This window comes from Arvicola amphibius, chromosome 8, assembly GCF_903992535.2.
Source record: "Arvicola amphibius chromosome 8, mArvAmp1.2, whole genome shotgun sequence".
Classification (NCBI taxonomy): domain Eukaryota; kingdom Metazoa; phylum Chordata; class Mammalia; order Rodentia; family Cricetidae; genus Arvicola; species Arvicola amphibius.
In genome coordinates, this window is record NC_052054.1 from 84,225,597 (window position 1) to 84,249,482 (window position 23,886).

The 23,886-nt window shown below is 48.5% G+C and overlaps 1 protein-coding gene across 1 annotated transcript in view; it reads right to left on the bottom strand.

The window, feature by feature from the left end:
• The window catches only part of Rhpn2 (rhophilin Rho GTPase binding protein 2), a 54,933-nt gene that overhangs the window by 17,074 nt on the left and 13,973 nt on the right, over positions 1-23,886 (bottom strand). Inside the window, exons 2-7 of the mRNA XM_038339920.2 lie at positions 20,997-21,112; positions 14,059-14,187; positions 11,401-11,476; positions 5,564-5,641; positions 5,129-5,253; positions 3,893-4,059 (exon numbers count right to left, since the gene is read on the bottom strand). Of these exons, the coding sequence (XP_038195848.1) occupies positions 3,893-4,059; positions 5,129-5,253; positions 5,564-5,641; positions 11,401-11,476; positions 14,059-14,187; positions 20,997-21,112 (691 nt within the window). The remainder of the gene's footprint in view (positions 1-3,892; positions 4,060-5,128; positions 5,254-5,563; positions 5,642-11,400; positions 11,477-14,058; positions 14,188-20,996; positions 21,113-23,886) is intronic.

A 23,886-nucleotide genomic window follows, 5' to 3' on the forward strand; every position in this document is an offset into this window, starting at 1 on the left:
GTAGAGAAAAAAGAAAATACAACTGGATTGGGGGGGGGGGGGGTCACTCATCAATGAGTGCTTGCATAGATAGCACCCTGGGTGCCTGAGCACAAGTCACTAACAATGCAAAGAAAAATTATCTATCTAACATCTACCTAATGTGTATATACAACTTATATACATATTTCTACTATATATGCACACATACACACAGATATACATGGTAGACATCTATAATTTCTATATTATATATACATATAAAAGTGGCACACACCTATAATCCGAAAGCATCTTGAAAAATATGTATTTTGCCAGGTGTGTGCCTTTAATCCTAGCACTAGGGAAGCTGAAGTAGGAGGATGGAGAGTTCAAAGACATTCTGGACTACACACATGCGCGCGCACACACACACACACACACACACAAAATCTATGTGACTCTCAGTTGCCACACTATCTAGCCATTCCACCTCTTTGTGCAGAGCTAAATAATGCACAAAAGATCTGACTGCTGCCGGGGAGGTGGTGGCGCACGCCTTTAATCCCAGCACTCGGGAGACGGAGGCAGGCAGATTGAATTTGAGGCCAGAGCTAGTTCCAGGACAGGCTCCAAAGCTACAGAGAAACTCTGCCTTGAAAAAACAAACAAACAAAAACCAAACAAACTGAGGGGCTGGAGGTAAAGCTGTGGCAGAGAGCTGTGCTCACAGTGTGAGCAGCCCCAGGTTTATTCCCCAGTCAAATGAGGAATGATCTGGGTGTGGTGGCCTTTAATGTCAGCACTGGGGAAGTGAAGGAGGAGGATCCCCGTGAGTTCCAAGCCAGTCCGGTTTACACAGTGGATTTCAGGCCTGCCAGGACTGCATAGTGACACCTTGTCTCAAAAGACGGGACTGCGACTCGAATGTGTGGCCAGCATGAATGAAGACCAAGCTGACTATGATAAACCAGCCCCGGAAGGACAGACAGTATGAGATTTCGTTTGGTAAGGTTCCTGGAATAGTCAAACTCAGAAGAGTAAAGTAGAACAGAGGTCACTGGTCACTAGGAGCTACAGAAACAAGGAAAGGGACATTGCAGTCTGCTAGTTAGAGATGCCAGGCGTGGTGGCACACCCCTGTAATACCGGCACTTGGAAGAATGAAGCAGAAAGGTGGCCCGGTGACCCTGTCTCAACGAGCGAATCACACGTCTAAATAGGGCCACTGCAGTGCGCGTGATGAGGCCACCCTGGAGCTGGGGGTGCTGATGGCTGCACGGGGTGCTGATGGCCACACACTTAAAAACAACGGTCAACAAGACGATTGTGTCTCACGCGTATTTACTACAGTAAGAAATGGTCGAAACTGTAATTTATGACATCTGTCCCTCACCACGGTCTTTTACATAGGATTCTCTTCTGGGACACTTATATCTGCATAAAGCCAGGGAGCCATCTGAGCACCTTTGTCTCTGTCCCACGACTGAGCATGTGATGGAGAAAACAGAAAGCCAGTAGGGTGAGTGAGAGGTGCCAGGGCTTTCCCCTGGGGAATCTTCCACTGGACACGCCCACGCTGCCACCCTTGACTACTGAGAAAGGTTAACCGAGTCATGCAGTGACAGAGGGACAGTTAACCTGGAGCTGAAGGGGCCTGGACTGCAGGCCTCCCATCCAACTGGTTCCGCTGGTTTTGCCGCCCCAGAGAAGGATGGTGTCTGTTTGTCGTTCCCCCCCCACCCCCACCCCAGCCTGTCTTGTCACTGAGTTTCTTTGTTTGTATTTCTGAAGCCTCCGAGGCAGGTCAAAAAGTGTGACTCCCTAGGACTCTCCTCAGAGGCCAGCCACAATTAGACAAGCCTGCCATCCCAGCACGCCAGAGACCAAGAGCTTATGGTCAGCCCGAGCTAAATATTAACAAGACCTTGCCTCCATGAGTCAAAATGGCAAAGCTGTGGGACTTGGTGGGTTTTAGAATGAGGTTTCCAGGCAGGCTGACGCAGGGAGAGGGCTAAAGGATGCAAGGCTGGAGGAGTGCTTGGTGGCACACACTTGTAATCATGGCACTAGGGAGGCCGAAGCATGAGGATCAAAATCCAAAATCAGCCTAGCTCACATAGTGAGTTAAAGGCCATGCTGGTGGCATAGTGGCCTGCCTCAAAGGATAAAAAAAAAAAAGCCATCAAACTTATCCAACTGGCCACTTGGAGGTCATCCTGTGGTCTGCATCACGACGGCCATTATTACCCTCCATTATGTAGACAGAGGCCTGCTAGACTGGAGCAACATGGAGCCCTGTGACACCGCCATCAGCGCCAGGCTGACCCACTGCACCAACTCCCACCACCCGGCACTTACAGCTTGGTGCTAAGCTAGTTTTCTTTATTGGTCCTGACTCTAGTTCATAACAGGCTGAGCTGCTGTAGGGGCAACGAAGTTAAAACGTGGGTGGGGGCGGAGGGGGAACAAACCACCGATTGTGGAGGCTCAGCTGTCACCCTAGCACTTGGGCTGAGGCAGGAGGACCCCATGGTCAAGGCCAACCTGAACCACCAGCAGCGACTGGGAGTGTTCGGCAATCTCTGAGAGGGACAGAAGCAGCAGGCTCCCGGTGCACAGTATCCAACAGTGCTAAAATCAGCAACCGCAGGCTTTGCAAACCTGGCTGGTTAAACATAATCCGAAAAGTACCAATAGTAACAGTAATTCCCTTTATCTGAGGTTCAGCTTTGTTCCGGCTCAGTTACCTTCAGCCAACTGTAATATGATAATGTTGCACGGAAAATTCCAGAAACAATACAATTTATCACATTGTATTGTTATCATTTTATTGTTAGTTGTTATTCTTGGACTGTACCCAATCTATCACAGATATGGGCATATGTGGGAATTCTTTCTCCATTCCCTTCATTTGTCTGTAGCACTGGGGGTCAAACCTAGAGCCTCACACACGCTAGGCAAACGTCCTATCCCTGAGCTCCACCTCCAGGCCTCAAATGGGCTCCAGAACTGTTAGTAACACGTCCCCTTATACATAGATCACTGTATTGACCTATATAGTAACATACAGTGAGTATTATTTGTGTTTTAATAAATAAAGCTTGCCTAAAGATCAGAGTGCACTAGACAGCCATACAGGCCGGGCAGTGGTGGCACACACCTTTAATCCCAGCAGCCACACTAGTCAGCCACAGAGGCCGGATGGTGGTGGTGCATATCTTTAATCCCAGCACTAGCGAGGAATATAAAATGGGAGGAAACAGGAGCTCAGAGTCTCGGTCTGCAGTCTGAGGTCTGGTGGAGAGCATTGCAGTCTGGTCACACTGAGGACAGAGGTAAGAACTCTCTGGTAGCTTGGCTGCTTTGCTATTCTGGTCTTCAGGCAAGCTTTATTTGTTAAAACACAAAATATCCCTAGAGTAACAACTAAGAGAAAACTCTAAAGGCTACATCTTCACTAGCGAGGGCAAGTTACTGTATTCCCATTATTGAGAAATAGTCCCAGCCGACACCGAAGCCACTCACCTGGAAAAAATTAATCATTAACCCAAGCCTCTCACTATGCATATGAGCCTTACTGTACTGAGATCACATGATGCCAACCACCGAGTAAGTCTCCTGACCAAGAAGTTACACAGCCATCCCCCCCCTTCCTCCTTTCTGTGTGACATTATAGATTGACCCTAGAGTCTCCCTCAAGCCGGTCAAGCCTCCTCCTCCTGCCTCTGAACCACACCCCCCAGCCCCTCACTAGGAGCTTTTAGGCAAGCAGTCATGCCCGGGCCCTTATCAGACTTGGAAGGCATTAGTACTTGATGGGTCTGCAGAGGACCCAAGCAAGACTCTTTTCAGCTGGGGTCAGAGAATCAGCACAATTGGTGCCACCCAGCAGGTTCAAGACTGTAGCATGGTTGCCCTGGAGGACACACACCTGCAGCTCTCTGGAAGGCGTCCACTGCACTCTCCAGCCCGGTCTGTGTCTGCCGGTTACAGCGGGTCCCAATCTGGGTGTACAGTGCCCCGATATTGAAGAGGATGCTGGCCTTCTCCAGTAGCAAGTTCTGCTGACTGACCGGAACTCCGGTGAGGGAGTCATACCTATGCAAAACAAATAGGTTCTGATCAATGCCACTTCTGGGCACATCAAAACAAAACTCACTTCTCATGTGAAATTCAAAGATGCACAGGCAAGCAGGCTTTTGTATCCAAGCAAGACGACAAGTCGGACACCTACCATCCCAGCCTCAAGAGGCTGAGGCAGGAGGAACATGAATCGGAAACCACCCTATCTCCAAAGAAAAAGAAAGAAAAATATCCCCACAAGCCAGAGCTGGTGGCCCACGCCTAGGAGGATTGTGACTTTGACAGTCTGGACCACCTAGCAAGAACCTTTCTCAAGGAACCATAATAGTCTTTAAATTATCATGGGGAAGAATCAAATGTTTTGTTTCAAGTTTTAAAACCTCCTTCCAGTGGTACACATCTATAACCACAGCACTTGGGTTGCAGAGACAGGAGGATCACAACCAGTTTGAGGTCAGTTTAAAGGAATCTTGGGACTACATAGTGAAATCCTGTCTTAAAAACAAGCCAGGCGGCGGCGGTGGTGGCGCACGCCTTTAATCCCACCACACGGTAGGCAGAGGCAGGCAGATCTCTGTGAGTTCGAGGTCAGCCTGGTCTACAGAGTGAGTTCCAGAAGAGCCAGGATTGTTAGACAGAGAAACCCTATCTCGAAAAATCAAACGAAACAAAACAAAAACTCTCTTTTTGCTGCCCTTGTCATTGGGATCAAACTCAGGTCCAGCTCGCACCCACAGCCTGCCCCATGAAAGAAAAGAATCTTCTCAAAAACAAGACAAGACAAATATTCTGTCTTGCTTCTCATTAGTGCCACCTGAGAGCTCTGGTTCTCCCTCAATGACAAAATGAACACACACAGAAAAACCGGCCCCCTTCACGAGGCTCCTTTGTTTTGATAAGAAAGAAGCCCTGGGGGGCAGGCTTTCTGTCTCTGGTCTCTGGTTCTTACACAAATTACACAAACATCCATTCACCAACAGTCCCTGCCCCTAGCACCACAGTCCCCCCCCACACACACACCTGCTAGGCAAGCACCACAGTCAGAATGAGGTGCCCAGCAGAGGGGACCCCAGAGAGTACCTACCAGGTAAACAAGAGCCCCATGTGGCGGGTGGGCGGGAAAAACCTGCTCTCCACAAAGCCCAGCTGGAGGAAATAGGACATAAGCAGCTCAACCCCCGCCTCATCCCTGCTGGGTGTTCGACAAGCCTGAAAAGGAAGCCGTGGAGGGGTGAGAAAGCTGAGGGTCGTGGACCTGTACAGGGACACTCAAACAGACACCATGCTGTGGGTATCATGAACTCCGGGAGAGGTAGTGGAGGGGGCGGAGACAAAGTGAGGAATCTGGGACCCCAGCCCTGGCCCCATCATGGGCAGGTCACCCCTTCTATGGTTTTCAGGTACAGCAAGTGCCACGGATGATCCTGACAGCCACTCCCCATGCCCAGCGTCCTGGACTCTCGGAGGCTATTGTCAGCCGCAGGATGTCCCAAAGCCGAGGCACGCAGAGCTGACTCACCTGTCGCAGGTCCATAAGGTCTGCGATGTCATCTTCGTACAAATAGCTGTCTTCACTGTAATGCTCCAAGATAAAATCCTGCCAGAAAAAGACACGGCGTGAGTCAGCAGCTGACGCGGCACCTCAGGGGCGGGGGTACCCTGCACATACAAGACAGGGGCGGGGGAGTGGAGGTGTTCTGTCCCTGAAGGGACACTAGCCCACTACAGCATGTGGCTCTTGCCCTTCTCCCCCATTCCCTCTGCCTTGGGAAAAACAAAAAACAAAAACAAAAACAAAACACCTTAGGTTACATTCCTAAAGTTAACCACCAAAGTCTATTCCATTATTTGGCACTTCTTCCTCCTGCAACGGACTACCAAGATCCATCACTCAAAGTCCCCTTGAGCTCTCCTAATTAACACACCCAATTAAAATTAAACACCTCATGGTAACAAGGTAAAACCACCATTTGCCTTTGTGCCATGTCTGTCTCCTCTCTACCCAGAGGCAGTCCTTTGTCCCTCCGAGACAAATAGCCCTGCACACCCTTGTCCCCCATCCTCCATCTTCTTTACAATAGCATCCTAGCTCATTCTAACACAGACCTCTCCGTTTTTTCTTCTTCAGAACAAATGGCCAGGCAATGGTGGTGCCCGCCTTTAATCCCACACTCGGGAGGCAGAGGCAGGTGGATCTCTGTGAGTTTTGGTTTTTCAAGACAGGGTCTCTCTGTGTAGCCCGGCTGTTCTAGAACTCGCTCTAGATCAGTAGATCAGGCTGGGAAAATAATATTTTTTTTAATGCAAAGAAAAACATTGGAAGAAGGGAACAATGTCTCTGTAATGGTTAAATGACGATATACTTTAACCACTTCTGACAGACCCGCAAGCGCCCAGACCTTCCACCGTTATGCTGACTCAGTACCTGGACACTTGGCCTTTGGAGCCAATGTGACCTGGGCCTAGGGATGGTATCTGGATGGGATGGGGACCTTTGTGTGAACGGCCCTGATGGTTAGGCTTAGAAGATACCCCAGTACGACTCTCTAACTGAGAGCACAGTAACCCACTGTTTGACAACTGCTCTGAGTGCAGGTGGTCCTTCAATCGACAGTGATGGGCACTTGCCATCTGCCAGGCGTTATTTGAAGCTCCTTCCCCTTCACCCAACTCACACTGACCCAGGGAAGGTGACCCATGACAGGCTCCATAGCATAGACAAGTTAGACAAGTAGCCCTTAACCAAAACCCCTGGGACTGTTGATGCTTCTGGCTGTAGACGTTTTCAGATTAGTTGTATACACACAGTATATTCTGGGATACAAACCTAAACTTGAAGCTTACCTATTTTATTTTTCTTCCTTTTTAAAGACATTTTTAGATAGGTGGTGGTGGCACACACCTTTAATCCCAGCACTGGGATGCAGAGCCAAGTGGATCTCTCTGAGTTTGAGGCCAGCCTGGGCCTGGTCTACAAGAGTGACTTCCTGGACAGCCAGGGCTACACAAAGAAACCTTGTCTCAAAAAAAAAAAAAAAAAAAAAAAAAAAAAAAAAAAAAAAAAAAAAACAACAACTTGCTAAATTAAAAAAAAAAAAAAAACTTGCTAAATTAAAAAAAAATCCTAAAAGTTAATATATAAAAGTTGGAAGAGGGGGTTTCAAGAGATTACTAGCAATTAAGAAACATGACTATTCTTTCAAAAGGACCTGGGTTCCATTCCCAGACACATGGTGGCTTACAACTATCTGTAACTCCAATTCTAGATAATTGGATGCCCTCTTTTAACCCCCAGGGGCATCAGGCATGTGCATGGGGGCACAGATATATATATTGAAAATAACAAAAATCTTAAAAAATAAATCAAGGAGCCGGGCGGTGGTGGCGCACGCCTTTACTCCCAGCACTCGGGAGGCAGAGGCAGGCGGATCTCTGTGAGTTTGACGCCAGCCTGGTCTACAAGAGCTAGTTCCAGGACAAGCTCCAAAGCTACAGAGAAACCCTGTCTCGAAAAACCCAAACCAAACCAAACCAAAACAAAAATAAATAAATAAATAAATAAAGGGGGTGAGAAGGTGGCGTGGTAGACAAAGTGCTTGCTTCACAAGCGTCAGGACTTGGGATTTCATCCTCGGCATCCATGTTTGAAGCTGGGTCTATGGTGCATGCTCGGAACCCCAATGTCTCGGAAAGAGGGCAAGATAACCAGATATTAGGAATTCACTGACCCGATACTCAAAAAACAAAAGGTTGAATGAGCTCCAGGTTCAATGAGAGATCCTGCCTCAGACCAGTGAGGTGGTTCAGGGAAGACCCGTGCCCTCGTGAACCCACCGAGGCTGTGGCTGCTTTCGTAAGACCTGTACTAGACCCACCCAGTCAATGCTCCAGCCGAGCAGGGGGAGCTCATAAACTCCCACCATAACTGAGAAGCTATTGACAGCTGGTGGCTTCCAATTGAAGGAGAGCTGGTTCTCTTTAAGGGTGTGGCCCGCAGTAGATCCACAATGATGCCATGGGTGGACCCATGTCCTCTAGGATGTGGGCAGCTCAAATAGGATTTGGCGGGTTATAGAAATAAAAAGGCGTAAAGTTGGGAAGTGGTGGGGGAGATGGGGGAGTGGAAGACCAAATATGACCAAAGTACCTGACATGAATATATGAAATACTCCAAGAGTTAACGAAGTAGTATATTAAAAAAAAAAAAAAATAAGGTGCAGCCAGGCAGTGGTGGGGCGTGCATTTAACCCCAGTGCTCGGAGGCGGAGGCAGGCGGATCTCTGTAGTTCAAGGCCACCTGGTCTATAGAGCCAGTTCCAGGGCAGCCAGGAGAAACCGCGTCCCAGAAAACAAACAACTAAATCAGGTGACGCTTGACAGAACACACCCAACTTTAACCTCTGGTCTCCACACGCACACAGGTGAGCACACCTGTGAAAGTACATACAGATGCATGCAAACACAGAAAATAAACATTAAACTAAAAGGCACTAATGAAAAAATAAATCCAACATTTTGGGGGAAGCTTGCCAAACCATAGAAGCAGTATGTGTGGCAGCCAGGTGCGGTAAGGTACTCCTGGAAACCTGGCAGCTAGAAGGCTGAGGCAGGGAGATGGGATGGCTACATAGATACCCTGTCTCAAAAGAAAAAAGCAAAAATGGGTGCTAGGAATGTAGTTCAGGGCACCTGCCTAGCTATCTGTGCAGCTTTGGGTCCAAACTCCAGAACTGCTAACACATAAAGTTAGATGTGGTGTCGTACTTGAGAAGTAGAGGCAGGAGTGCCAGGAGTTCAAGGCCAGCCTGAGCCACGCGCGACCTTACTGCCTGGAAAAGGAATTTATTTTAATGGCATTTCTCCCCACATCTCCTAAAGCTGGGAATAGAGCCCAGGGCCTTCCCACCCCAGACAGGTTTTCTCTGTGTAGCCCTGGCTGTCCTCAGACTTACTCTCTAGACCAGGCTGGCCTTGAACTTAAAAGATCCACCTGCCTCTGCTTCCCAAGTGCTGGGATTAAAGGTGTGTGCCTCCCGTGTTCAGCTGAGCCCAGGGTCTTAGAGCTAGGCAAGCGCTCTTTACTGAAGCACAACCCTCCAGCCCCGGTGGTGCTTGCTAATGAGGACGGCTACTTGGGAGTTTCTGTCTTTCAATAGAGCGAATTGCTGAATCGCGTCATGAGACTTGCCTGACCTAACATTCCAAGGAAACACAGGTCAGGCCTGAAAGGGAATTGCCCGCCTGCCTGGATCAAGTTCACGGGCCACTCCTCCGGTGTCTGAGTTTCTTTCAAGCATAAATGTGGACTGGAGAAAATTGAAAGTCTGCTAACTGGTCTCATTTGCGCATGACTGACATCGGCAGGCCCCCTTTTAGGCTAAAATGACACGGTTGGAAACCTCAGCTGAACAGTGGTTGGCCATGTGCACAACATGGCTTTTTTTTTTTTTTTCACTCGCTTTAATGTGGAATTTGGCACATGACCTATTTGGATCTCTACAAAAGTCATAAAATCCCCAGGTTTCTATGACACAAGTCGCCTTTAAAAATGCCTGCATTCTTGTAACTCTGGCATTAAGCTAGATCTTAAACAACGCCACAAACACGACTGAAGACATTCCTTCAAACACTGCCTAGAGCCACAGAGGACTGGTGGGTCCCGGCCGGAAGGTCACACACCTGTGAGAGGGTGGCAGAAGATGGCCAGATGCCCCCCCCCCCCCCCCCAGAAATCAATTTTCTGATAACCTTGAGTTCTGAATTGCTATTACCTACCCTTCTCCAACTGGAGTACCATTGCTCCCCCAAACACACACAGGGATGTGGTCTGGATTTCACAAGAGTGGAAGTTAAAAAAAATTTTAAAAAGGAGCCAGATAAGGTGGTCCACACATTTAATCCTAGCACTTGGGAGGCAGAGGCAGGTAGATCTTTTGAGTTCAAGGCCAGCCTGGTCTACAGAATAAGGACAACCAGGGCTACTAGAGAAACCCTATCGTGAAAAGCAAACAAACAAAGAAGACCCTGGAGGGGCTGGAGAGATGGCTCAGAGGTTAAGAGCACTGGCTGCTCTTCGGGAGGTCCTGAGTTCAATTCCCAGCAACCACATGGTGGCTCACAACCATCTGTACTGAGATCTGGCGCCCTCCTCTGGCGTGCAGGCAGAATGTTGTATACATAATAAATAAATCTTAAAAAAAAAAAAAAAAGACCCTGGAGAGCTTGGAAAGCTGGCTTCTGCTCTTGCAGAAGAGCTTCCTTCATTTCCCAGCACCCACACAGCGGCTTAGAACAATCTCTAACCCCAGGGGATCCGGCACCCTTTTTTGGGCACTGCCAGTACTGCATGCACAGGGTGCACATACATCCATGTAGGCAAATACCCGTATCTATCATAACAATATCAATAACGATTTTAAATGCTCCTGGTAACGGTTTATTTATACCAAGAGATAAACAGTCTCTGCTTGAGAACAGAGGTCAAAGATGTTTTCAAAGTATGAACCAACTGTTCTTTAAAGATACATTTTGAGCAGCTAGAGAGGTGGCTCCAAGATTGAGAGCACTTTCAGCTCTTGCAGAGGATCTGGGTTAGGGTCCTAGCACCCACATTAGGTGACTTGCTGCTGTCCCTCACCCCAGATCCCGGGGGAGCCTATGACCTCTGGCCTCCAAAGGCATCTCATGCATATGAGTTCCAGCGTGGGCTACATAGTAAGACTGTCTCAAAGAAAAGGAACAGCAAGATGGCACAGAGGGTAAAGGCACTTGCTGCCAAGTTTAATGACCTGAGTTCCATTCCTGGGACCCAGCTGATGGAAGAAAAGAACCAGCTGCAAATTCTCCTCTGACCTCCATACATCCATAAAGGTTTGCAAGTCCACCTGTCTGCAAGTAAACACACACACAGAGGACATACACATACAGATGAATATACACACATACACATACATACGCACACATACACACACAAAGAACACACTAATAAAACTATATATACATAAATAAATGTAAATTTTAAAAAATTCTTTGAGAATAAAAACAGAGTATAATCTGCCTTTTGTCAGGCACACAAAAGGAGCTACAGAATCACCAAGAACAGACTAAGAACACAGCTCACTGCAGAGTACTTGCCTGCAGGCACAGCATCCTGGGGTCCAGTCCCAGACCATAGCAGGGACGGACAGCGTGTCTGAATGATGACAGCAAGAGTTTCAGAGGAATCAATATTCAAAATTCTCCTTGTAAGCAGCCAAGTGAGGTCTTGGGGTCACCTCACAGACATCACCCGACACTTAAATCATGGCGCCTAAATAATTTCCACCCTAAGCCCAGAACCTGCTGTTTGAGATTTACCTTGAGGACGACTGAAAAGTCAACTTCTTTGGTTTCCTTCAGGCCAAGAGGAATCAGAGGGATGGTGAAGGCCTCCCTATAAGAACACAAGAGATACATGAACAACCTACCCCAGCCTAGCCCCTTCGCACCCATGGCCTTGCCTCCAACAGCCAGCTCAGATCCCTGACTCCCATCCTCTAGGTCAACCCAGCACAAACATAAGCATCCTAAGATGCTGCACATGGAGCCTAACTCACCAGACCCCTACTGTCTTGATTGGATTCATCTCTGTCTTAGCCCCCCATCGACAGTTGCGCTAGGGTTATATACAGGGCTGCCCAAATGCACGAGGCTCACGTCTGGGGTTCTCACCATTCCCCACATGCATTTTGCAACACTGGACCTCCCTCTAGGCTACAACTACTGTCACCTCCCTTGTCTACTCGTCACCACAGTGCCACAGTGTGTGTGTGTACATGCGCACACTCGCACGCGTGTGTGTCCCGCCCCCAACATCTCCCTGATAGAACCTCTCAACGCTCTCCTCTTTTAGGGGCATGTCACACCATGTATCTTACTGTGCATCCCCCCCAGCGGCCACTTTGTCACCCCACAGATTGACCTATGAATGCTCCCTGGACCTACATTCCTAAGGGCAGGGCCAGAAGGAAGTGTTGTGCTTTGCAAATAAGGAATTAGCTCTTTGACCTGTAACAAGAGACCTCCATGGGTTGCTGAGCCTGGCTCAGGGAGAAGACCAGGAATGCCGGGCAGGGTTGAGTGGACCGCGCCTGAAAGCTGAAACGGCCTCTGTGGCACAATGGTGCTGAAGGCACATGAGACCCAACCCGGGCCTGTGGCCTCCCCAGAAGACAGAACACTGGGGGAAGCAGGTATGTCTGGGTCTTACTGTTGGAGACCCCAGTCCTCCTGTGCTGGCCTCTGCAGGGCAGCTACTGCCCCAGTGAGAGAGGAACCACAGAGAAGATGACACTGGGGGACCTCCAGGGTGGCACCAACATGACTTTCTTGTCTCTGAGTTTTTCTCATGACTTCTGTGCCTACCTCACAGAAGAGCTGAGAAACCTAAGGAACTAAGAAAGAGACAATTCACTTGGAAAACGTGAAAGGTGTCCCTTGGAATCCTCAGGTCCCTCTACTTTTCCAGGTGATACGGGAGATTAACTGAAACCACCGCGAGGAGTGGCCACACAAAGCTGCAAGCATCCACCTTTGTAGGAAGAACAGCCCTGCTTTTCTTCAACAGCGAACAGGAACCTAGGCTACTACCCTGCCCAGAATGTCTGAGCCTCTTAGCCTTTATGGATGAAACTAGAATCTAACACCAGAGCACAGGCTAAGAGAATCTTGCCGAGGAGGTGGGGTTGGGGTGGGTGAGGTTTGTTGTTGTTTGTTCTCCCTGGGTTTTTGAAACTGCACTGGGAGCCCACAGGTAAGCCAGACAAACACAGGTGTCGCAAGCCAAATAAGCCAGCAGGGTTCCGGCATGAATGCTTGTCTCTCCTTTCGAGAAATGCCCCAGGTGACACACGAGGATTAGTATTAAGAAATGCACATTCCGAAGCGACACAAAATGCTCTAGCATCTTCTTTCTGCTGGTCCAGGAAACTATCTCTTGTTTCCACCCAGGCTCACCAACTTACTTCTTCTGAAGGCACAGCTTCCCCATACAAAAGACATGGGAACTACTTCCTTGGGGGCATTTTGGTTATTTTGCTTTGTTGTGTCGTTTAGGATTAGGCCTTGGGCAAACTAAGCAAACACTGCATCACTGAGCCACCTGGTACTTCTCCAGGAATTAGAGGCAGGGGCTCTACCACTGAGCTCCACCCCCAGCCCCTCACTGGGGGATTCTAGGCAGGAGCTCTACCACTGAGCCCCACCCCCAGCTCCCCAATGGGGGATTCTAGGCAGGGGCTTTACTACTGAGCCCCACCCCCAGCCCCTCAATGGGGGATTCTAGGTAGGGGATCTACCATTGATCCCCACCCCAGCCCCTCACTGGGGGATTCTAGGCAGGGGCTCTACCACTGAGCCACACTCCCAGCCCCTCACTGGGGGATTCTAGGCAGGGGCTTTACCACTGAGCTACATCTCCTGACCATTTTATTTTTACTCTGACACAGTATCTTGCTATGAAGCTTGAGCTGGCTTCAAACTCATAATCCTCCTGTCTCAGCTCATTGAATAGCTAGGATTATTGCCCCAAGCTACCAGACTACATAGGTTATTTCTTCTTAAACATGGGCATTTCTCCACGCCACACTCCGTGACTCACCTACAGGGAGCAGAGAATCAATCCTTGAGCTCTCCTGAGGGCCTTACCTCAAACACTCCCTGGGGAATGGGTTTGAATCTCAGTCTTCATTTCTCAAGTATTTATCAGGGTCCATTTCTAAAGGATCCCATTATCCCATCTTCCTGTGAGCATCTAGATGGGTTCCCCACTTTTCAGAGTAAAATACATACATCAAAGCAGTTTATACTTTTTGGCATTCAATCTGCATTCCAGTTCTTTCCCTACAAACCCCGTCACAGGTTCATCCCTTTTACTCCAGTTGCGCTGCCCGGTCCACTACACCAGTGTGGTGCAGCATCCTGGATATGGACACACTATGCGGCCCAGAGAGCTTCTGGAAAACACTGCTCACTCACTCGCTGCCCTGGTACACTCCCACGGAGATGTTGAGACCCTCTAGCTCCTCCTTCAGCATCTGCAGGTCTGAGTTGACAAAGCTCAGCTCCAGGCGAACCTGCTCCCGCACCTTCTGGTTTGTGGCCACTCTGTTGAGAGAGAGAGAGACTTTCAGCTGGTGTCCTTGTTGAGCCATTCCTGCAAGGAATCTCAGCGGATGACTATTAGATGCGATCAGATGGGCCACCTCAGAGACCCTGGGCTATCCAGACCACACCAGCCAACAAATGGACCTGAGATGTGTCTAGCAACACCGCACACTGCTGGGCGTGAATCCTCAGAAATCCTTGAAAGGAGATAACCTTGAAAAGACCAAAACCAGACCAGACAGTGGGGGCTCATGCCTTTAATCCCAGCACTTGGGAGGCAGAGGCAGGTGGATCTCTGTGAATTTGAGGCCAGCATGGTCTACAAAGCAAGTTCCAGGACAGCTAGGGCTGTTACACAGGGAAAGCCTGTCGTGAAAAACCAAAAAAAAAAAAAAAAAAAAAAAAAAAAGAAAGAAAGAAAGAAAAAAAATCAAAACCAAACAGACAACCTTCTCTTGTTATCCACGAATAGGTCACAAATTATCTCCTTAACACTTGCATATACAAGGCCCTGGGTTCATTCCCAGCACTGCAAAAAGGAAGAGAAAAAGAGCATAAGAGTGATTTTATTGCTTTGTTCAGAAGAGGAAAGCAGTTAGTCTTTGATGGATACAAATGGGCTAATTTAAGTTAGAAGAGCTAGTGGGGGAATGGAGAGATGGCTCAGCGGTTAAGAGCACTGGCTGCAATTCCAGAGGTCCCAAGTTCAATTCCCAGCAACCACATGGTGGCTCACAACCATCTGTAATGAGATCTGGTGTCCTCTTCTGGCATGCAAGAATACATGCAGGCAGAATACTGTATATATAATAAATAAATACATCTTTAAAAAAAAAGAGCTAGTTGGACAAACCCAGGCTGTAGGTTGAGCTTTCATAATAAGCCCTGGTGTCATTATTTGGGAGCTGGCGGGACAGAGAAAGACTCGTTACAGCTCCCTTCCCTCCTTCCCTTCATTTCGCTCTCTCTTCCTTTCTCATTGTCCCACGTAATGAGATGACAGGATGAGCCCCGCTTAGTTAACAACCTCAGTGGTAGAGCCCTCCAGCATGAGAAAGGCACTCAGCCATAGCAGAGAAAGTGGGGGGGGGGGTGTAGAAGGGGAGAGGGAGAGAGGGAAATTAGCTGAGTAGGGGATGCTAAAATTTATATGGAGCTACAGAGAACCAAAAAGAGCCAACATGATTTTGAAAAAGTAAAGCAGATTTGGAGGGTGTGTGCTATTGATGTAAAAAGTCACTACAGCCAGGCAGTGTTGGCACAGGCCTTTAATCCCAGCACTTGGGAGGCAGAGGCAGGCGGATCTCTGTGAGTTCGAGGCCAGCCTGGTCAGGTCACTACAAAGTCAGAGCAATTGGCTTTGGGTACAAAGATGACTCAGAAATCGATCCTGAGGTTTGAGCTGTTTCTAGAACAGGTGAGGTCTTTCCATCCACTCATTGGTGGAAGAAGCATTCTCAAACACAGAACACCTTGGCAAGATGGCGGGTGTTACCAGCTATCTCGGGGCCAGGCTATAGGATAGACAAATCTGGAACCATCTGGTCCTGGTCAGGGAGCAAGGATGGAGCGTCGGGTTCGTTGGTTACTGTGCTCCGTCCCCAGGATGCTTTTCTGAATGAAAAAAAAAATGGCTTCCACGGACCTTCTCAGAGTGAGGTGACCTTTTTACAGTTGTGCGTCTCTCTCTGAGGCTGTAGCCTGGCAACTGAACCCAAGGCATGAGGCAAAGAATGTTCTGGCCCGTGCCTGTCCAGAAAAAGCACACCACCACAACTCTGACCTGTGTCAACAAGGGAAGAATCGGCTCACTCAGTTTTCACAAAAGAGCATGTATGTGCTATAAAAACCATTTGGGAAGACAAGATCCCACAGTTAGTCCCCCGTGAAGTCAAGCCACAACCGACTTCTTCCTTCCACTACCAAACACACGCCACATGATTTCCGTCAACCTGGAGCCTCTGGGGTCTTTTCTTTCATTTGAGACAAGGTCTCATGCATCCCAGCCTAGTCTTACACGTGACCTGTCTACCATACAAAGTTCCCACGTGACAATGGCTCCCTGAACCTCAAGTTCAAAAGGATAAGAAGTGTCCGCCCAAAGTTGATGTGTTGCAGGCTTGTTTTTCAAGCCATGCTCAGATATGGGGAGCTGAAGAAGTGGCTGGATGATGAGGGTCTCTGACATCATCAATATTAACCTACAGATGGGGTCAGGATGTGATGGCAACATGGGGCAGTGGTGGGAACATTAGGAGGTGGGGCCTGGTTAGAGAAAGGCCATTAGGTGCATGTTCTTGAAAGACATTATCTTGTCCCCTGTCCTGCCAGCCACACGCACCTGATACAGGATAGTCTTCCTTTCCTTAGGCCCAGAGTCAACGGATCCAGCTGACCATGGACTGAAACTTCAATTAGCTAACTAAATCCAGCCTCTCATTTTGCTGTTGTTTTTTGGTTTTGTTTTGTTTTTGAGACAGGGTCTCTCTGTGTAACTGCTCTGGCTGTTCTGGAACTCACTTTGTGGACCAGGCTGACCTGGAACTCACAATGATCCACTTGCCTCTGCCTCCCAAGTGCTAGGATTAAAGGCACATGCTACCACCACCTGGCTTTGTTTTGACTTTTTTTTCAATTGCTTTATTTATTATGTATACATTGTTCTGCCTGCCTGTATGCCTACAGGCCAGAAGAGGGCACCAGTTCTTATTACAGATGGTTATGAGCCACCATGTGGTTGCTGGGAATTGAACTCAGGGCCTCTGGAAGAGCAGTCAGTGCTCTTAACGACTGAGCCATCCCTCCAGCCCTTTGTGTTGGTTTTTTGAGACAAGATTTCTCCATGTAGCCCTGGCTTTCCTGAAAATCTCACTATAGACCAAGCTGGCCTTGAATTCACAGAGCTTTGTCTGTCTCTGCCTCCCAGTGATGGTTAAAGTCCTGCACTGCCACCACTCGGCTACATCCAGTCTCTTTGAGTTGGTTCCCTCACTCAAATATTTGTCACAGCCATGAAATGTCCAATGCAAAACTAAATGGGAATTTCACATTCTGATCCATGTGTCCCTGTTTGTTTTTGTGTGGTCCTGGGATGACACACCCAGTGCTCTATAATTGAATCACATTCAGCTCTTCATTTTTGGTTTAGAGTAATTTCATTTTCCTCCAAACCTTTTAGTAAAACTGTCCCTCTGAGAACAGGCTCCACCCTGACTCCGTGTCTCCCACATGTTTTGGAGACCATATTGGGACTGCTTAACCAACTCTGGCAAGTTGTCTTTACTCTGCCAGTTTGCTCTGCCAGACTGTGCCCACATCCCACTCTGCCAGGGACTTAAGCATGGTTGTAGAATGGAGCGGCCTCCATCACATGGTGGCAGTAGGGTGGGGGTGAAGGGTGTTTCCACCATGTGCCCCATATAGAACCTTGGCTAAGGCATCAGATATGCCCCCAGTGTGGGAAGAAGGCAGGTCCAGGATCAGGCATCAGTCTGGAGGTCAAGGGAGCTCAGGCATCCCACTGAACAGCCATGCTCAAGCCCCCAGGAACTGACCTCTCTATAGCCATGGCCACCCCAGCAGGACCCTTGGGCCTAGCCATTGCAGATTGAACTGAAGGCCTGCAACTTACTCACTTGGCTGTCAGTGTGTTGCCTTTTCACCCCTTAACTGGTTGTCAATATTTCCAAGTTCAGGGATCCTAAGATTTTAAAACCCTGGCATGGTGGGACAGGCCTAAAATACTGCATCTGGGAGAGGCAAAGGCAGGGGGACCTTGAATTTCAGGCCAGCCAGGGCTACAAAGTGAGGCTCTTTTCTCAACAAAAACAAAACAACAAAACAAAAAACAGGACTGGGGGGGGCTGGAGAGATGGCTCAGTGGTTAAGAGCACTGCCTGCTCTTCCAAAGGTCCTGAGTTCAATTCCCAGCAACCACATGGTGGCTCATAACCATCTGTAATGAGATCTGATGCACTCTTCTGGCCTGCAGACATACACACAGACAGAATATTGTATACATAATAAATAAATATTAAAAAAAACAGGACTAGGACTATATCTCGGTTACCCATATATGAAATTCAGGTGTGGTAGCAAACACCTGCAATCTCAGCCTGCAGGAGGTAGACGCAGGAGGATCATTACAACTTCAAGGTCCAGCCTAGGCTACATAGTGATTTCCAGGCCAACCAAGGCTACATAGTGAGACCCTGTCTTAAAAAAGAAAGAAAAGAAGGAAGAAAGAAAGAAGAAGGTGGGAGGGAGCAAGAGAGGGAGGGAGGGAGGGAGGGAGGGAGGGAGAGAGAGAGAGAGAGAGGAGGCAAGGCCTGGGTATTGTGATACATGTCTGTTAGCAGCACTAAGGAGGCTGAAACAGAAGATCCCCCAGCTTCTGGGCCAGCCTGGGCTATAGGCTGCATACTCTCCCATCCCCACCATTCCCAGACCTTCCAGCATGGAGCCCAGCCCCTTCCCTCTCCAGCATGTATACTGACTGACACTCAGAAGACCCAGAGCGAGGCTCTCCTGGTTGAGTCTATCTAGCAGTGGAAGGCCATCTGGAGGTCCACCCAGAATGGTTACCCAGCCTGTTCTCTGCCCAAAGAACTAGTTCATTAAAACCAAACAACCTGGTAGCTTGCTCTAATCTCTGTCTCATAAATACTATTTGGTTTCTGCCTCAGCTTTCTCAAGGGAGGGACAGGAAGTGGGAGGATAGAGGACAGCCAGTGCCCAGCCTGGAGTGGCACTTCAAAGTGCCGGTCATCTCCCCCAACAGCTCTAGGACACTCACAGACTCCTGGATGACACAGGGAAGGGGAGGACCTTCAGGGACGTTAAACCTGGCCACTCACAGCACCTGCCCAGTCACGGTGGCCTGGGCGGTTCAAGGCTGAGACCCTCGTTTGCAAGCCTGCCTTGATCGGGATGTTGTCCCAAAGGCCCTCTTGCCCACATTGTGAGTATCCTCACCTAGGAACCTTGGTGGGACACCTCGCAATCTGAGGCCAGGCTAGCCAGGCCCAAAGCATGGCTGCTAGTAGCGGCAGCCGGGGACACAGGGGACATGGTGGGTCCAGAGTGAGGCTTGGCCTGATGCCCTCATGATTTCAGGAAGGTTTCGCGTCAGTTGAGTCAGATTAATAAATACCTCAGGGTTCCTCCAAACAGGGGTGTTTAACTTATCAGTCTCCGGGAGAATCATTTACAACCCTGCCCCACCCTCAGCCTATCAGCTACACCACTGCCAACCTGACCACTGGATTGAGCCTGGGCCTCAGAGGGGCTGTTCTGTTCACAGAGCAAGGCAGACATTACAGCCCTATTATCTGCTATAAAAACTTCAAATCAGGGCTAGTCAGGTGGCTCAATAGATAAAGGCGTTCACTGCCAGGCTGACAGGGTGAGTTCGGTCCCCAGGATTTCACACGTTTGAAGGGAACAGACTCCACAGAGTGATACACCCACGTGGACGCACGCCCACACACGCACAAAGAGAATCAGGAGTTCAGGGTCATCCTTAACTACATGGCAAGTTTTAAGATAGCCTGGGCTACAAGAGACCCTGACTCATAAAACCAAAGAACTGTCCTGTAAGCCTCCGCGGATTAGGGGCTGAGAGACAGGTTGGCAGGGGAAAGCACCTGCCTCAAAATACTAATGACTTGGGTTTGCTGTGTGCTCCAGACCCGGCTTCAAAAAGATGGAAGGCGAGAACCAATACCCAAAGGTTATCCTCTGAGGGAGGAAACCGTACTCTAGGAGACAAAAGCAAGTTGGCACACTGTACTTAAGGGTGTGGGGAGGATTTCCAGCTGTCTAGACGAGGGCACAGCTTTCCTGAGCTGCACTTGATAAGTAATTATTTTATCCCCACGGCACAGCAGTGAGTACCCAGCAGAACCCGCTCTGCCTCTCATTAACTCGCTCCTTCTTCTTCTAGACAGAGTTTTGTTATGTTGCCCAGGTGTTTCAAACTCCAGGGTTTCAAGCAATCCTCCTGCCTCGGCCCTTAAGTAGCTGAAACCACAGGTATATGCCACCATATCCTACTTATGAGTCCTCTCATTGGAAAGGTAGACGCTAGTAATACAAATGTCCCATTCTCTTCTTTCTGCTCCCCCATCCTTATCCAGGCAACACGCATTGACCAAGCCCCGATTCTCTCTACCAGGTGTAACTCTGGGCAATGGAGAAGGCGGGCGTGTCCAGAGCAAATGCTAAGGCAGTACTAGACTTCCGAACAAGATGGCTATGATGGGGGGGGGGGGGGCTGGAAAGATGCTCAGCAGTTAAGAGCACTGGCCGCTCTTGCAGAGGACCCAAGTTCCATTCCCAGCACCACCATGGCGGCTCACAACCACCTGCAATTCCAGTTCCAGGGGATCTGCAATACTGTCTTCTGGCCTTCATGAGCACCAGGGATCACAAGGTGTACACACACACATGCAGGCACCCATACACATAAAATTAAACAAATCTCTCTCTCTCTCTCTCTCTCTCTCTCTCTCTCTCTCTCTCCTCTCTCTCTCTCTCTCTCTTTCTCTCTCTCTCTCACACACACACACACACACGGGCTGTGGTCCCACTGTCTGTCATGATTCTCCACAAACACAGGGAGTCTGTCTTTAACATGACAAAGCTCTAGGAAGAAAAGGACCTGTTCAGACGCCCCCAGATGAGCAGGAATCTCAAAGCTGAAAAGCAAGAGCCCAGCCGAGGGTGTGGGCTCTGTATGTCCATCACACAGACAGGCCCTCAGGAGAGCCAGGGCTCCTGACTGAGGTGGCGAAGCCAGAGGTACCCACTTCAGAAGGTTCTCCGCTCCTGTCCGCATCCGCACAGCCTTCAGGATCTGCTGGTTCAGGACAGCCCTTTGGTTCTGCAGCTTGCTCCGGCCAGTTTGTGCAAGGGGATTACAGCCCTGATTGGAAAATAAGAGACAGCCCTTCAGAGATCAGTCACACCAAAAATGATGACATTCTATAGAAGAGGGGGAAAACATGCTTAACCGATCCATAAAGTCTCATCAACATAGCCGACTGCTCAAACATGAGCTGAACAAGGAAGACACCAATGGACACGCTGAAGAGGCCAGGGAAATACCCACAAGGTCTCAACCCTACACAAGGAACCACAGGCAACTGAGGAAAGCTGGGAGTGGGGCGGCGGATCTCCCCAGGGAAGGGCATTTAATAAATACGTTTGTATTTAGCGTACCAAAGGGTCAGCCCTGAAAACATATATACTAGTGACATTATACGAACTGGTAATATTTAAGTATGTATATGTGTACACATCTATAGCATGCTATAGCAATTAGTGAGCAAGTGGCCATGAACTTTGAAGGAGAGAAGGAAGGGGCCTATGGGAGGGCTTAGAGAAAGGAAAGGGAAGGGAGAAATGTGGCAATTATAATCTCAAAATAAATTTTTAATGACACTGTAAAAAACATATAAAACAAGAAAAGGTATAAAAATGCAAAAATCATAATAATGCAGCCCTCAAACCGACACTGTGAGGCCGGACATGGTGGCGCACACCTTTATTACCAGTGCTCAGGAGGCAGAGGCAGGCAAATCTCTGTGAGTTCGAGGCCAGCCTGGTCTACAAGAGCTAGTTCCAGAACAGGCTCTAAAAAAGCTGCAGAGAAACCCTGTCTCGAAAAACCAAAAAAAAGAAAAAAAATTCAAAACAAGCCGGGCAGTGGTAGCATACCCCCTTAATCCCAGCAGGCAGAATTAGGCAGATATCTGTGGGTTCAAGGACAGCCTAGTCTACAGAGCGAGTTCCAGGACATCTAGGACTGTCACACAGAGAAACCCTGTCTCAAAACACCAAAATAATAATAGTAATATAAAAATAAAATTTTAAGAAATGGTCTAACGATGCTAAGGTATGAATTGGGCAGTGCTAGCGCACGCCTTTAATCCCAGGACTTGGGAGGCAGAGGCAGGCTGATCTCTGAGTTCGAGGCCAGCCTGGTCTACCATAGCCAGTGCTACACAGGGAAATCCTGTATCAAAATACGAAAAACAAAACCCAAACAAACAAACAAACAAACAAACTGACTAGGATGCTAAGGCATAGCAAAGGCAGGAAAGATTACCCTGTATCTGAGATTCCTGAGAAATGAGATTTTAGTTGCTCTTACCTCATAAAAGAAAACAAATAGTATCTGTACAGAGTTACATGTGTGTAAGTATTTCCCTATCTGATAGCATTAAGTTACAGAACTGAAGCGCACACAATGTGATTGTTTTAGAAGTCTACCCATTTGACCAGTCATGGCGTAACACACGTGTAATCTTAGCACAGCTGAGCCAGGAGGGTCATGAGTACAGAAGCTGGGTGTCACAGTGAAAACCGGTCAGTAAAACCAAAGCACCACCACCGAACCATTTAAAGCCTCCAGGCCCCAGAGACGCTCAGCCCTCTAACAAGCAGTGCGGCTTGGCTTGCTCAAGGCCCAGTTCCTTATTCCCCAACCGAATAAATAAAGGAGCACCCAAGTCTGTTTTTGTTTGTTTGTTAACATCTTCACAGCAACACACAGTCAAAGTTGCCTACTTCTGATTTTAGAATATTTTAGTATCTCAAAAAAGAAACTGAGTATCCACTAGGACTATCCCTCATCCCTGAGCCCTACCAGACTTGCTCATCCTGGATATTTCACACAAATATAACTATTCAACACAACACATTTCTCTCTCTCTCTCTCTCTCTCTCTCTCTCTCTCTCTCTCTCTCTCTGTGTGTGTGTGTGTGTGTGTGTGTGCGTGTGTGCTAGTGGAGGCCAGTGGACAACCCCGGGTGTCATTCTCCAGGAGCCATCCACCTGTGTGTTGATACAGTCTCTCACTGTCTGGTCAGAGGCTGGGGCTCCTCCATTTCTGCCTCAGCGATGTTCACAAGTGTGCATCCTGTCTGGCTTCTTTTCCTTTGCATGGGTTCTGGAGATGAACTCAAGTCCTCCAAGCGCCAAGCTTTCTCTTCTCCCCCCTCCCCCACCCTCCGCCAACCCCATTATTATTTTGTTTCATTGTTATTTGAAAGGGTCTTATTAAGCCCAGGGTAGCCTTAATCTGTTGTCCCCCTGCCTCAGTTTCCTACATTCTTACAGCCAAGTCCACCACACCTGGCTAGCATGTTGTTTTCAACGTTCACCCAGATCGCAGCCTGCACCAGTCCGCCCTTTCGTTGTTAGATAAGCGTACAGCATTTGTTCTGTTTAACCATTCACCAGTCGCTAGACACATGAAGGGTTCTCATTGTTTGCTGTCACAAATAAGCTAGAGGCCCAGCTTGCTGTCCCACACCTACAATCTCAGCATTTCGGGACTGCAAACAGAAGATCAGGAAGTCAAGGGCAGTCTTTGCAACAAGTTCAAGATCATTCTGGGCTACAAGAGACCCTGAACCAAAAAAAAAAAAAAGTTTTTTTTTTAAATTTAAAAAATTAAATAAAATAAGAGGAGAAAGGGGAGGAGAAACCTTGAGAAAGGAAAATAACTCATTTCTGACCCTTTAGCCCAAAGCCCACTGATCAGGGGGCCCCTGAGCAGGTTGGAGGGTACATAACCTGCTTTTCTCTCCCTAGGAGTCATACAGTGTGTGTGTGTGTGTGTGTGTGTGTGTGTGTGTGTGTGTGTGTGTGTATGCACTCCTGGGGAGACAGAGGCAAGCAGACCTCTGTGAG